The 15512-nt window shown below is 35.7% G+C and overlaps 1 protein-coding gene across 1 annotated transcript in view; it reads left to right on the forward strand.

The window, feature by feature from the left end:
• Window positions 1–14342, forward strand: part of ABCB11 (ATP binding cassette subfamily B member 11) — a 114425-nt gene extending 100083 nt beyond the window's left edge. Inside the window, exons 25-28 of the mRNA XM_012544786.3 lie at window positions 1225–1422; window positions 5231–5437; window positions 9846–9992; window positions 11924–14342. Of these exons, the coding sequence (XP_012400240.1) occupies window positions 1225–1422; window positions 5231–5437; window positions 9846–9992; window positions 11924–12124 (753 nt within the window). The 3' untranslated portion in view covers window positions 12125–14342. The remainder of the gene's footprint in view (window positions 1–1224; window positions 1423–5230; window positions 5438–9845; window positions 9993–11923) is intronic.
• The last annotated feature ends 1170 nt before the right edge of the window (window positions 14343–15512 follow it).

The following is a 15512-nucleotide window of genomic DNA, read 5'->3' on the forward strand; positions in this document are numbered from 1 at the left end:
AGAACAACTTTCTAAGACTTGCAGATAATCAGTCTAAATGGACAGAGGAAGTTTCTCACCAAGAACTTTCTTCCACTAAGGGAAATTATGGGTCAAACATCACAAATCTGGCTTCAGACACTTAACACTTCCTAGGTTGTGTGACCTGGGTAAATCACTTAACTCCAATTGCTTCAGCAAAAAAAGAAAAAAAAAGAATGTACATGTATAAACTAAAAAAATAATGAATTAAAAATAGGACCATAGGGGTAGGTATGTTGCACCATGAATAAAGTATCCACTATTCTTATATTTTCTAGGATCTGAGTTCAGCATTCTCTATTTCTTTTTTGGTAACTGAGGTAATTGGGATTAAATAACTTGTCCAGGGTCACATACCAGCAAGGAAGTGTTAAGTGTCTGAGACTAGATCTGAATTCAGGTCCTCCTGAATCCCAAGGCTGGTACTTTATACACTGTACCATCTAGCTGCCCCAATTCTCTTGTCCCTGATGACTATATATACACATAGGTAGATGGATCAGAATTTCAATCTTCTTTCAATTTTTATTTTCAAAAAACTCTTATTAAAACAACAACAACAACCAAAAACAACTAAGGTTTTTTTGTTTGTTTTGAGACTTTAGTATCTGTTCATTATCATATGGGAGGAAGCTAGGAAGCTAGGATTAAGTGCTAGACTTGGAGTCAAGAAGACCTAAATTCAAATTTAGCCTTATAGATACTAATTATGTGACCCTGGCAAGTCTCACCCCCCCCCCTCAGAAAAAAATAGTATCATGGATTTAGACTGGGAAGGGATCCTAGGATCCATGTAGTCTAACCTTCTTACATAAAAAACAAAAAACAAACAAACAAACAAAAACTGAGGTCCAGAGAGATTAAATGACTTTCCAGGAGTCACACTGGGAAATCCAAATCTAGCATTTTTTTCCCAAATATTAATTTTCTGATAATCCCCAAAGTGATTTTAAATCCTTCTATTTTTTCATGGAGTATATATATGTTGGTGGAATATTTTTCTACCTAGTGGTATGGTATAGAGAAATATTAGATGAAACTTGCCTTTGATTGCAAAAGACTGAATTAATTCAGTTCCCATTTCTAAGCAGTGTACTCTGTCATCATGATGGTAAAGGTGTCTTAAGAAAGGATTAATATACTTTTTCAAGATTCTAGGCTCTGATGTGAACAAAAGTAATTCTTTATTTCTTCCATCCATAGGACAACTTCAAAGGGAGTGTTGATTTTATTGATTGTAAGTTTACATATCCATCCCGACCCAATATACAAATTTTGAATGGCTTCTCAGTGTCGGTTAAACCTGGGCAGACCCTTGCACTTGTTGGAAGTAGTGGCTGTGGCAAAAGTACCTGTGTTCAGCTGCTGGAAAGGTTCTATGACCCTACCAATGGAAAAGTGGTAAGCAGTTCAAAAGATCTTCTTACTGCCATCCTGCAGACTATCTCCAACCTTCCAAAAATTTCTTCCAAGGTTCCAGTTGGCTAGAGACACTTCTTGGCTCTTGGCTTTGGACACTTAACCCTGTGAATGTTTTTCAATTTCCAATCATTTGCTGGTTGACCTGCCTTCGCTCTCATAATTCCTTCCTGCAGATAGCCTGCTGACTACTGTATCATGCAACAACAGCAGGTCACACGGCAAGCTTGGAGCTCAATGAATTTAAGAGAAGCTGAGGCTTGCCTTGAAATGAAGCAGAAAGTGAAGCTTAACCTGGATGGCAATGAAGGGAAATCTGAGCAGGGGCCAGTTGGCAAGATAGGAGGAAATAGTGAATTGAGCTGGTTAAAGCCAGAACAAAGTAGAATGTAAGAAAAGGGTAGATGATTTCTGTTCAAGTGACTTGCTTTCTAAATGGAATAAATACTGCAGGTGCTGGAACAAATGCTCAAATGAAGAATTTATCTTGTTATTTTGACTTCCTTGATGTTTTTTTAAAAGGCTTTCCCAAGTTGTTGAAAGAGCTCCTTTTTGGTCTCCATGGCCAGTGTTAGAGAGATAAAAATCCCGTTAGGCAATTGGGATAATGGAGTGGGAATAGAAGAGAGAGAGAGAGGCAAACAGACAGACAGACAGAGAGATAGAGAGACAGAAACAGAGACAGAGAAACAGTCAGGGGGAAGAGAACATAAGCAGTAAGGAATGTGAAGAAAAGGAGGATAGGAGGGAAAAGAGGAAAGAGAAGAGGGGAAGGGAGAAAAAAAGAGAGAGGAAAAAGAAAAGAGGAAAATAAAAGAAGAGAAAAGGGGGAACAGGTAGGGAAGAAGACAGAGGGAGAGAAGGAGAGATGAAAAAAATAAATGAGAAAAAGAAAAGGGAAGGGAAGAATGAAAGGGGGAAAGCAGGGAACAGTGCAAGAAGGAGAGACTGGGAAAGGAGGAGAAAAGAAACCAAGAGTGGAGATAGATAAAATAATGGTGAGAGATGCAATGGAAAGTGAACAATGCATTCCCAAATAAAGCAAAGCAAACAAGGATTAAGAAGAAGCAAGCTAATGGATACATATAGACTAAGGAAGACCAGAATGTGAGATCAAGAAGAATAAGATACTAGAGGAGCAGACTCAGTTATTTTCAGTGAATGCTTAATGATTACATAATATTTGTCATAACTTTCTGCTAGCAATTTTTGGTTTAAAGATATTTAATCTGTTTTGAATGTAACTACTGAAAAGGATATTTAGAAAGCAGATTATAATGAAATCACTTTTTTCTTCAAGGGAATAGAATAAGACTTTCAAAAATGTCAGATACATAAAACATATTGATCAAGACAAATATAAAGTCCTTGAAGACTAGCACCATATTTACTATATCTTTTGTTTCTCTCCATAATAATTAGAAGAGTACATTGTATGTGTTCAGGCAAACTATAACAAGGGCAAGGAAATCAGAATTCTGTTTTAGGGAACTAAAATTTTATGGCACAGAAATTTAAAAGAATGATTTTTAAAAATTGGACAGTTTTAAAATTTGTTAGATTTACATTTCAGTAGCATTTTTCCTACTTTAGGGACATAGAAAGTAGTAAAAATAACTAGTTAAAGCAGGAAGCTACCAAATGTCTAGTTTTTCCTCCCCACCCCTGTTCCCAGCCACATACCAAGTGAGTTCATCTCATATACTAACCTTGCCTTGTTCTTGATCAGAGGATCACTCTGGTGGTAAGCCAGAATCTTTCTATCTCCTCTTGCTGTATGACATTCTGGGGTTTTCTCTCAGGGCAATGTTCACTGATATATACATATGCTTCCTACCACCACTATCACTAATGCTGATTTGAGAGTAAATTTAGCACTGTTGGGTAGGGTGAGAATGAAGGAATGAAAAAATAAGGAAAGAAGAAAAGAAAAAAAGAAGGAAGGGAGGAAGGAAGGAAGGAAGGAAGGAAGGAAGGAAGGAAGGAAGGAAGGAAGGAAGGAAGGAAAAAAGAGGAGGGGAGAGGAGAGAGAAAAAAAAGAGGGAAGAGAAAGAGGGAGGAAGGAAATAAAAACTCATTAAGTGACTATGTGGCAGACACTGTGCTAAGCCCTTTACAACATGTTCTCATATGAACCTCATGACAATTCTGGAATGGATAGGTGCCATTATTATCCCATTTCATAGTTAAGAAAACAGAGGTTAAGTGATTTGTCCCTGATCGCATAACTAGTAGATTTCTGAGACTGGACTTGAACTCAAATCTTTCTAATGCTAAGCCCAGTAGCACTCTTTCCCCTGTGCAGTCTAGCTACCAAAGTAGTCTTGTGTCAAGCAGTCTTTTCTGTTATAAGTGTTTCCCCAACATTTGAGGTCAGAGAATGAGAGTTTTAGTCCCAAATAAGCAATATCCTAGTCTCAGTTTATCAATTCAAGATAACTGCTTTTCCCCAAGTAGGAAATAATCATAGGTTTGGATCTGAAAGAGACCTTATAGGTCAGCTTATCTAGTGCCCTCATTTTATTGATGAAGATACTGAAGATCAGAAAAGTTTCATAGTAACATTCTCAAGGGCAACTAAGAGAGCCAACAGCATTTGAACTCAGCTCTTCTGACTCCAAAGTTAATGCCCTTTCCATTACACCAAGATTCTTGAAGGCTAACAAGTATTCACTGATCAATATGGATCTATGAAGTATTGTATTTTATTAGGAAAACACCAAACATAAATGCATGTTTGCCCCAATTAATTTCAATGTATAAAATATCATAGCATTTTTTCCAGTTTCTCCAAATCACTTTTTCTCTCCATGAAAATTCTTTGTTCATCCCATTTCATGTTTCTTTCATCTCAGCATTTCTTTGTAGTCTTCATACTTGGTCTATTTTAATGGTTTGCACAAGATTATAGATTTAGAAGTACATGAAACTTTGGAGGTCATCTAGTTTCCACTTCTTACTTTATAGATGAGAAAGCTGAGACTTGAAGTTAAGGGACTTAAGCAAGTTCACACAGGAAATGTGATGGGATTTGAACCCAAATCCTCTGCCTCCAGAGACAGTGCTCTTTCCCTTGTACCATGTTGTCTCCTAATATCCAGCTCTTTTCTTTACATGAAAATCCCCATTAAATTCCTACTCCGATGGCTCATCTTGACACAGAGGTAATTCTAGGTTCCAAAGAATGGGACAATAGAATATAAGTCCTAGCTTTCAAGCAGAAGATCTTTAAGTGTGAGCCCAGGATGGTCAATATCTTTGCCATTCAAGAACCAAGACTTAGATAGTCAATTCCTCACCAGAAGGTTGACCCCCAGCTGATTTATTTTTTTGTGGTTATAGTAACAAATGAAGACCACTGACTAAGGTTTAGAAGGTTTGTATTTTGCCTTGATGGAGAGAGTGTCCATACTAACAAAATCATAGAATCCCAAAGAAAGCATAAATCTGAGTCCCTTGGAGATCTTTAGTTTTGTCAGATCCCAACCAAAACAAAGCCTTGTTAAAGCTATGAAATGCTGGTTTTGCCCTCCTTCAAAAATGGAGTGGGGAACATTTGCCATATAAAGCCCATGAAATCATTTGCTAAGGAAACTACAAATAATGAGCTGAAAAAAATCTCCCTCTGCTGGAATTCTATAACTTGATAATTTTGCATGGCCTGTGAATGATATTATTACTATCCAAATGGCTCCCAAAAAAGGCCCTGCTCTACAAAAAGAAATGTATTATAATTCTGCTTGCTAGAATTCTAAACTGTGATGAATTGTATTATCCCCTTTATTAACAGATAATAGATGGACACGACAGCAAACGTGTTAATGTCCAGTTCCTTCGATCTAAAATTGGAATTGTATCTCAGGAGCCTATATTATTTGCCTGCAGCATTGCTGACAACATTAGATATGGAGATAATACTAAGGATGTTCCAATGGAGAGTGTCATTAATGCAGCAAAGAAAGCTCAACTACATGAATTTGTCATGTCACTTCCAGAGGTATGTACCCCAGAATTGTTCTTAGAATTTCCAGAATAATTTTTTTACGAAAAGGGGAAGTAGAGATCAAAAGCATCCTGGTGATGACTGGGAAGGGAAATCCATGATTGTATATAAAAATTAATTTTCTTGAACTCTACACAAGGGTTTATCACTCCTTTAAAGAAAAATGAACGTGTTATATCAACACTCTGTTATGTTTTGAAGGAAGACTCATTAAGTACACTTGAGAAAAGAACTACAGACTTTGGCAGGCAAGATAATACTTCACTTGGGTCCTATTTATTTGGGGATAGGTATAACCTGCATCTGTTGTATTGTAGACTGGCTTTCCTAATGGCAAAGACTAACTCATATCTACTTTAATTCTGTGTCTCTCTATCACCAAGAGTTTATTTCAGATATTTCTTTTGGGATCACAGATGCAGACAGAATAAAGATGAAGATATTGGACTCATTCCAGAGAAACATACATCCCTTTTAACTTTTGCATCTCTCTTTCTTTAGAATCTCCTAGGCACAGAAGTTGCTTAATTTTTTTCATTTGAAAAAACAATAGTGCTGTTCTGGGTGGAGTTGGAAGGGAAAAGTGTTTTTTGGTGTTGGGATTTTTTTTTTTTTTTTTTTTTTGGCATGTTTGCTTATTGCTCCAAGGTTTTTGGCTAAATAGCTCATATAGTTTTGATTCCATGCCTCTGCAGAGATTTGGTCTATTCCTCAAACAACATGATAATTATTCATTGCTGTATCCTGATGTGAAAGGCGAATACTGCTGCTTTTACTATAAATTACAAACTTGTAGGGATAACAGCATAAAACCAACGGATAATGCTTATCAAGTATCTGCTGTGTTCAGAGTGATGTGTTAGGCACTAGAAGAGATAAAATAGTTATGGTCAAGGAAAAACAGTTCTGCATGATAAGTATATTATAAAACAAATTGTTCCATACATTCTGAAGAGAGGAGAGATTGAGGAAGTTTTTCTAGAAGAGGGGATATTTGAGGTGTATTTTCTGAATAGATAGGGCTTGAAGTGGCAGAGGGAATGTATTATAGGCATAGGAAACAGCCTGAGAATAGCCACTGAGGTGTGGCAGCTGAGGGGAAATCATTTAAATCTGGCTGGAGCATAGGGTCCATGAAAGGAAATATGATAGTGGCTAGAAAGCCCCCTTGCAGTCAGGAAGACCTAAGTAGAAATTTTATCTCTAAAACATAACACTGATAATCTTATTTCTTAGTGCAACTTTCAGATTGGTTTGATTTTGGCTTTTTATTTTTTGAGGTTTTTGTTGTTTTTTAATAGGTAACCGAGGATATTCTCTGTCTCATATCTTACCTAGCCCTAATCATTGATTGGGCATTGCCTCAGTCAAACTGAGACCTGTTAGAGTCCTTAATTTAAAAAAGGTTCCCACTGTGTCCAGGACCATCTCCAGTCATCCTCAGTTGTAGTTTGTCACTAGACCCAAATGGATCTTGGGGGAAAAGTGAGGCTGGTGACCTTGTACAGTTCTGCCTCACTAAATTCAACTCGCTTCCATATTATGGTATCAACTGATGTCTGGATTGATCTCTGAGAACAGGCAGTTCTCCAAGAGTTAACCCAGATCTTCATTGTTAGAGGGCATATTGTCCCTTAAGTTCTCTACTCCAATGAAATTATAGCTCTAATAAATAAATAAAAGGTATATGGAGAAGTAATATTAAGTCAGGAAAAGTAGTGTGTCATAAGACTGTAGCCCTGAATGTCAGAGAAGTTTGATCTTCATTTGGTGAATGATAAGAAGGCATTCAAGATCAAGATATAAGTATTTTAAAAAGTGATTATGGTAATATAATGAAAAATGAACTAGAATAATCAGTAAGTCAATAAACATTTTACTATGCACCTATTATGTCAGACACTATGCTAACTGCTGGAGATTCAGTGAAGTAAAAAATCAGTTTCTATCCTTGAAGAACATCCAATCTGATAGGGGAGGCAACTCGTAACTATGTATGAATAAGTTATATGGAGGGCTGGAATGGATACTGATAAAGACTTGTATCAGGGCAGTGGCAGTGAAATAAAGAGAAGGAAATGAATATAAAATGTGATGGATATGAAATCAACAGCATTGATTACAGTAATTGTGTATGAGAGGTGAAGAAGAGAGAAGTTTAAGGTAACCCCAATATTATGAATATTAGGCACTGATCGACTAAAGAAATATAAAATAAGAAGGTAGAATATATCTCAGGAGGGATAGAATGAGCTCAGATTGGAACATCTTGAGTTTAAGATGCTGTGGGACAGATCAGTGTGGTGTAGTGGAGAGCATCCTGGCCTTAAAGTCAGGAGAGAACTGGCTCCAAATCTTACTTCTAAAACTCAGTAGTTTTGTAGGCAAACTATTTAATCTCTCTGAGGTTGGGTTTTTCCTTATTTATAATGTGAAGATAAAATGGCCATGTTTTATAAAATTGCTGTGAAGATCAAATGAGATTGGGTCTGGAGCTGAGAAGGAAGTTGAGCCTGTGTCCAGATTTGGAAGTTGGTGGTTGAAGCCAAGAAAGGAAAGGAGAATGTAGAAAGAAAACAAAGGGCAATCAAGGATAGAACTTAGAGAAATAGTCACATTAAGGGTATGAAAAGAGGATGGGAAACCAAAGAAGGAAACAGATAATGAGCAGTCATAGAAGTAGGAAAATAACCAAGAGAGAATATGCCTCCGAATTCAAGAGAAGAAAGTGGTCAATAATGTTGGAACCTGGAAATTGGTGAAGAACAGTGGAACCATTGGCTTGGTAACTAGGGGGTCATTTATGACCTTTGAAAAAACAATTTCACTTCAGTGGTGGGAATAGAAGGTCAAAATGAAAGGTAGAATTGAAAATGGCAGTACTAGATATAGATGAGAGAATATATAACAAGTCTAGAGCACTATATATATACTTGGAGAAGGTATAAACTAAGTCAAAAAGGGGAAAAGAATTATCCTGATCCTGATAGTCTATGTTCTTAGTTATGAGGAGTAATCAACTGTGTTAAATAAAATATTCTGTATTTGATGTTTTGTTAGCCTGAGTACTCATACAGGAATTGAGGGGTCTTTTAGACATGAGTGAAATTCTGATATTCCCAGGAGAATTCATGGGTGGGGACAAAACAAATAAAATTCATGTTACTGGAAGAACCTCTTTGGATAGGGTCAAAGATGAGTCAAAGATATTATTCATCATTGAAAAAGCTCCAGATTATTGAATCTGGTCCATGAAAGCCTCAAGTTTCAGTAATGGTCCAAGGATGTTACATTAGGATTTTAAAGACATGCACATGTTGTAGGAAATTGGGAATGAACCAGTAGAGAAGGAGAAACACAGAGTTGGAGGTAGAGACAAAGAGACAGACAGAGATAAATAGAGAGAGGTAATGAGAGAGAGATAGAGATAGAAAGAGACAGAGACAGGAAAAGAGAGACAGAGAGAGACAGAAGCAGAGGAAGAGACAGAAACAGAAACAAAGATGCAGAAATACAGACAGAAAGATGGAAAGAAAGACAGAAAAAAAAATAACTACTTAAGTAAGGTCTTAAAAAAGATAGGAGGAATTAAGGCAAGCAAGGGCATGGGTAGTAGGATTAATAAGAAATAGAAATATTCTTCTAAACTATTGGAAAGAGAAACTTTCCAATGACCATGATAAGTAGTTATGAAGAATAGAGGAAGGGAGCTGAAAGAGCTCAGGAGTCATAGCTCTCCTTAGTGAAATAGAAAATTGACTCATTTGTTTAGGGAAGGTAGGTAGCACAGTGGATAGAGAAATGAGCCTAGCTCATGTTTCTGAATTCAAATCTGGCCACAGACGTGGACAAGCTGTGTGATCCTAGGGAAGTCACTTAACTCTGCCTCCATTTCCTTATCTGTAAAATGAGCTGGAGAAGGAAATGGCGACACACTGGTATTTTTGACAAGAAAACTCTAAAACAGGGTCACAGAGTTCAATGTGACTGAAACAATTGAACAACACTTTGGTAAACTTAATAAAATCAGTAAACTTCTCTGAAAATTAAATTTTAAAATATAATAAAAAATTATAAAATGAAGTTTTGGGATTAAATGACTTGTAAGTGAGAGATGACCTGAATCACCGATCGTTATTAAGTATTTATAAATTGCTTACTTTGTGCCAGCTATTGGACTTAGCAATGGGGATAAAAAGACAAAATTGAAAGTCCATGTTGGGATTGGCATGTGGCCTACATACTAATAGGGATGACAACATATATAAATGGAGACGTAATAAATGTAAATTGTATACAAGCCATGCCATGTGGTGAAGCCATTGCCAACTAGGGACCTATAAAGCATGGCAACAGAGGTCTACTTCAGTAACTTATTGTTTCATTTACTTTTTTCCCCCAGAAATATGAAACTAATGTTGGAGCTCAGGGTTCCCAGCTCTCTCGGGGTCAAAAGCAACGTATTGCTATAGCTCGTGCTATCCTTCGAGATCCTAAGATATTGTTATTAGATGAGGCAACTTCTGCCTTAGATACAGAAAGTGAAAAGGTATGTATTTCTAAAAGCATATGAGCAGTCTTATTTTGATTAGGTCTAGGTCTTTGCTTTTAGATTTTGTAGCAAACAGTAGAGAATGTTTGTAGCAAATAATATTATTTTTCCCATTATTTATAAAATTCTTTCAGGAACCCAAATGGAGATTTTCAAAGGCTGATGAGTATTATAAACCAAAATTTCTATAATTTAAACTTTTTTATTTTAGGTTCTTTTTTTTAGGTAACAAGTTTTGTTTTTTTTTTTTAATTAATCTGCCTATTCATTATCTCTCCCATTGAACATATTAAAAAACACACAGAAATTCCTTAATATATATGTACATTGTCTGACTAAATAAATTTGTGTGTTAGCAATGTTTGAAAATATATAAAGTATTTTAAATTTATTACTGTGAGGAAGTGTCAGGAAGTAAACATGTATTTTTTTCAAATTACATTTTTAAATTAATGGATATCTGTGTGCTCTCCCTTTCTTCTATGTCCCTCATCCCTATCCCAACTGTAAAAACAAGACCCTTGTAACAAACATGCAAAATCAAGAAAACAAAGTCCTTCTTGGCCATGTCTAAAAATTTACATTTATTTCCATCTGCATTCCAGATCTATCTGCTTTCTGCATTTTATCTTTTGAACACTTAAGGTTATGTCAGAAAAGGGGAACCCTGACTTATAAAAATGCAAAGAAAGTGATATATATATATATATATATATATATATATGTGTGTGTGTGTGTGTGTGTGTGTGTATATATATATATATATATATATAATACACATGCACATGTATATATATATATATACATATATAAAGACACATGCATATTCACATAAATCTATATAAACATACATATATGTGTACTGAACATTAAATGAAGTATAACCAATATCTGTTTCCCACATTAATTTAACCTTAAGACATTTTTAGGTTTGAAACATATTAGTTTGTAGAGGACCTATAGGAATTTGAATTTGAAGGGGGAAAAGTATAAGAATATACATATTCTTATGAGTTTATGATTATTTTCCCAACAACTATCCTCTAGGGTAAGTACTATTATTAATGCCATTTTACAGATGGAGTATAAGAATTTTCTCTTGAAATCTTGCTCACTTTGTGTGGAACACCAGTTTTAGCATGTACAGTTTAGGAAGATATCTGAATTATACTTCAATACTTGTTAGATTAATAACATTGAAGGGAAAGGAGAATAACAAATGTAAAAGGCTACTAGAAAATGAGCACACAGCTGTGAATTGGGCAAACTATTCTGGAAAGTAATGTGAAAATATTCTCTTAAAGTTGAGAAGTTAATCATATCTTTCAATTCAATGATACCATAACTACTCTTGTGCTTCAAAGAATTCCAAGACAGGGATGAGAGACTCATATATTTGTAAATAATGTTTATGGCAACTTTTTAAACTAGATACCATTTCTGCACTTATTTAATAAGTCATTTAACCTCTCTAGGGCTCAGTTCTTCATCTGTAAAATGGAATTAATAGTACTTACCCTAGAGGATAGTTGTTGGGAAAATAATCATAAAAGCTATCATTTATATAGTGCTTAAAGCACTTTACAAATATTATCTCATTTGATCTTCACAACAACCCTGGGAAGTAAGTGCTATTATTATTCCCATTTTTATAGGTGAGGACACTGAGGCAAAATGGAGAGTTTAAGTGACTTGCCCAGAGTTACACAGTTACTAAATGTCTGAGGAAAGATTTAAACTGAAGTTTTCCTGATTCCAAGTCCATCACTCTATCCACTGTACTTAAATAACATATAAATGCCAGTGATGATGCTGATAACAATGCACTCACCAAAAGTCAAACTTTTGTGATATTGAGTCACATACTGATTACAAAAAGGCATATGGTGCATGAACCTCCACTTGAATTTTTGTTCTTTTGTTCACAGACGGTGCAAGCAGCCTTGGATAAAGCCAGAGAGGGACGGACATGTATTGTCATTGCCCATCGCCTGTCCACCATTCAGAATTCGGATATCATAGCTGTTGTGTCACAAGGTGTGGTGATAGAAAAAGGAACTCACAGTGAACTGATGGCCCAAAAAGGAGTATATTACAAACTAGTCACCACAGGAGCACCCATTAGTTGACTTTCTTCAAGAACTTTGTACGTCTGAAATATAGGTTGTTTCTCAACAACTATCATACAAGTCTTTTGAAAAGAAACCACAAAGATCACTGAATCACAAAATCTGAGAGTTGGAAGAGATGTTAGTGGCCTTCTGTTCCAACCCATGCACAAAAGGAATCATTCTTCTCTTCTCAAAACTAAATATTCCCAACTCCTTCAATCAATCCTCTTATGATGGTATGAAGCAAAAAAAAAAAAAAAGAAAAAAAGGTTATATCAAATATATGCATACATATGTATGCATGTGTATATACACACATATGTACACATACATATTCCAATCATGAAGGCTCCAACCTATAGATTTAAAGTGTAGAAATAGTATTTATCTGAATGATTGCTTCTCAACCTCTACCTAACTGTGCACCGTCAGTGGAGGTTTTGTTATCACTACACAGAAAGATATTTGAAAAAGTTCATGCCTTTAGAGAATCTGTGGTTTAAGAAATGGAAGGAAGGAAGGAACTGTGAAAAGTAGGAATAACCTAGAGAAATTATAGCAGAGTTAGCTTGCTGTGTAAGGTCAGCCTGCCTATGTGGTGACTGATCAAAGTTGGTGTCCTCCACACTGCCAGAATATTTTCCCTTTTCTACATGACATTACATGAAATTCCACCAATCACTAGTTTGTCCAAGTCTTCTTTACCAAAGATGTAGTTATCCTTAGGAGATTCAGGGGTCCATCAAACTTGGACTGATATACTTAAATTCAAACAGAGTACTTTCCTATCCACACCTATTCAAAATTACTTTCTCTGAGAAAATTGAAGCACTAACTGCATGGTCCAAAGGAAAGACTATTATCTCTAGAATTAGAGAACCTGGGTTCAAATCTTGATTCATGCTCACTATCTATGTCATCTTAGGCAAGTCACCTAAGCTCCTAAAACCTCACTTTTCTCATTTGCTCAATGATTTATGAGGTCTCTTCTAGATCTAAATCTGCTGCTGTGGTTGAGAGGAAAATAAATTAAGTAATTATGAATAATAGAGCTCTTGGAATGAGGTGGGAAGAGAACAGATTTGGGTAGGCTATTTGGACAGGCAAATTTGAGAATAGGAACACTGTATGGAAGAAAAGATGTACAAAAAAACGAAGTAGAGTTATCAAAGGAAAAAAAATCTCATCTATTTCAAAATGTCTTCTGGAGTTCTTATGATTAAGAAAGGAATAGGAAACTCCTTATGTCCTTGTACTTGGTCAAATGCCAAATTCATGGTAGTGTTCTTGGTTTTAAAGTTCTTTGACATATGGGCTAAATAGACTTCAGTGAGTAGGCATATATTATTTATAGTATTTTTTCTTTAGGGAAATGTGTTCCAAATGCCAAGCCTCCAAATTCCAAATAAAGTTTTGGAATGCAACGGTATGTTTAGGACTTAGCCTAACATTATTTGAAAGACCTCTAGTGACCAGTTTCTGCCCTCCATATATCTTTCACCCTTCTATCTATACAAGACCTCAACCTCCCACTCTCCCCACCCCCTTCCTTTCCCTCACAACCCCAGTCAGATTCTACCAACTCCACAAAGTCTTCTCTATCTCCCCAGATTTCTTATAGTACTTTTCCTAGACCTCTCTTTTGCATTTATGTTTATCCTTGTTTCCCAATTTTTTGTGCAGATATCTTTTCTTCTATTAAATTGTTAGCTCCTTGAGAGTAGATGCTATATCATCTCTACTTTTATATCTCCAGGGCTTTACAGATGGTAGGTGCTTTATAAAAATTTTAAAAGGTAATTGTATAGAAGATTGTGTTTAGCTCAATGTATGATAAAAAAGAAAAGAAGCTAGTCCTGTGACAATATAGAAGTGAACACAACACAGGATTCAAATGAAGAGACACTATATAGCATCCATAGAGTGCTTACCACAGTTCCTTTGAAACACAGCTGGATAGGTCCTATGAAAGATGCCTTAGGAATAATAGTAACTAACTAATTCCATTAGGCTCAATGCTTTCTCATCATTAGAGTAATTTCTCTCATTCTCTACAAAGGTAAGACAATAATATACCTGGTGCTTTTGGTTCTATGCATTTGATACTCCCCAAGTACTATGAAGTTTGGACTGGGAATGGGGAAGGAGGGGAGGAGGAAAAGGAGCATAAAAGGAGTGCCAGGATTAACTGACATTCTAATTCCAAGAAGCTGAGACATCATCACTGGAGTCGAAAGGGAAGTCAATACTTCTTGGTTCAGATTCTGGAAGACCGTCCAGGTGGGCAACAACCCTTCACCTACCTGAGATGCTTTTGTACTTAAAAATGTCCCTGAGATACTTATCTTTTTTCTGTTCAATCTCAATCTTAGATGACTCATTTTTTAAAAAATGCAAATTCATTAAGAAAGAAGAAGAAAGGAAGGAAGGAAGAGAGGGAGGGAGGAAGAAAGGAAGGTAGAAAGAGAGGAAAGAAAAATCCACTAGTCTATTCCACTCATTATCTTTCAGCCTTCACCCCAGGAGATAAAATTGCATTGGATTATGTGATTTCATCTGCTTCTAGTGAGTAGACACTATGTCCCTTGAGGGCTGGAAATGTCTTGTTTTTCTCTTTGTATGCTCTTTGTATGCTCAAAGCCTAGTCACTAGCACATAGAGGGCACTTAATAAATAAATGCATATCAGATTGAACTGAATCACAATCTTTCTTAGTCTTTTTATTCTGTATGATGATTGTCCATTTGTTTTTTTCAAATTTTTTATAGAGAATATTCCAATATACTGAACATTTCCTTGTAGTTACTTTAATACTATTATCCAACCCAGGGTCTCTATCTTGTGTTTCTCTAGTTACATAACTAAACCATCTCTTTTTATAGTCATATGTTTTTGACAATGTATTTTTAGAGATTTCATGTATTCATATCCACTATTGATAACATACCATAGCCTGCTAATTCAAAATATCTTAAGTAAGATATTTATTAGGAATTTTACTTCATTTGAGATTGTAGTGTTCCATAATTGACTATCACATAGTATCATTCACTAAGAGACAAAGGAAGTCACAAAGTCTTCTCTCATATTAGGCTGCTAGGATATGCAAGCTCAGGTGGATTAGATAGATCCCAAGTCCCCATTATTTGAGTGGTTATAAAATGTCAAAATGTTTCCTCAGCCACAGTGTAGTGAAAGTGCTGCTTGTTTAGTTGTAATCTAAAGAGAACTCATGGTAAATACAACATTGCAAGTCACTTAGGGACTAGAAGTCATAAGATTCATTATAATAAGCATTGTCAGAGCTCCTAAAATTATTACACATTAAGTATACTAGATTTAGTTGCTTCTAGTGGATCTTACAAAATCTCAAAGAAAAATTTATGTGGTGTAAGTATCATCTAAA

The sequence above is a fragment of the Sarcophilus harrisii genome, chromosome 3 (genome assembly GCF_902635505.1).
Source record: "Sarcophilus harrisii chromosome 3, mSarHar1.11, whole genome shotgun sequence".
Taxonomy (NCBI): Eukaryota; Metazoa; Chordata; class Mammalia; order Dasyuromorphia; family Dasyuridae; genus Sarcophilus; species Sarcophilus harrisii.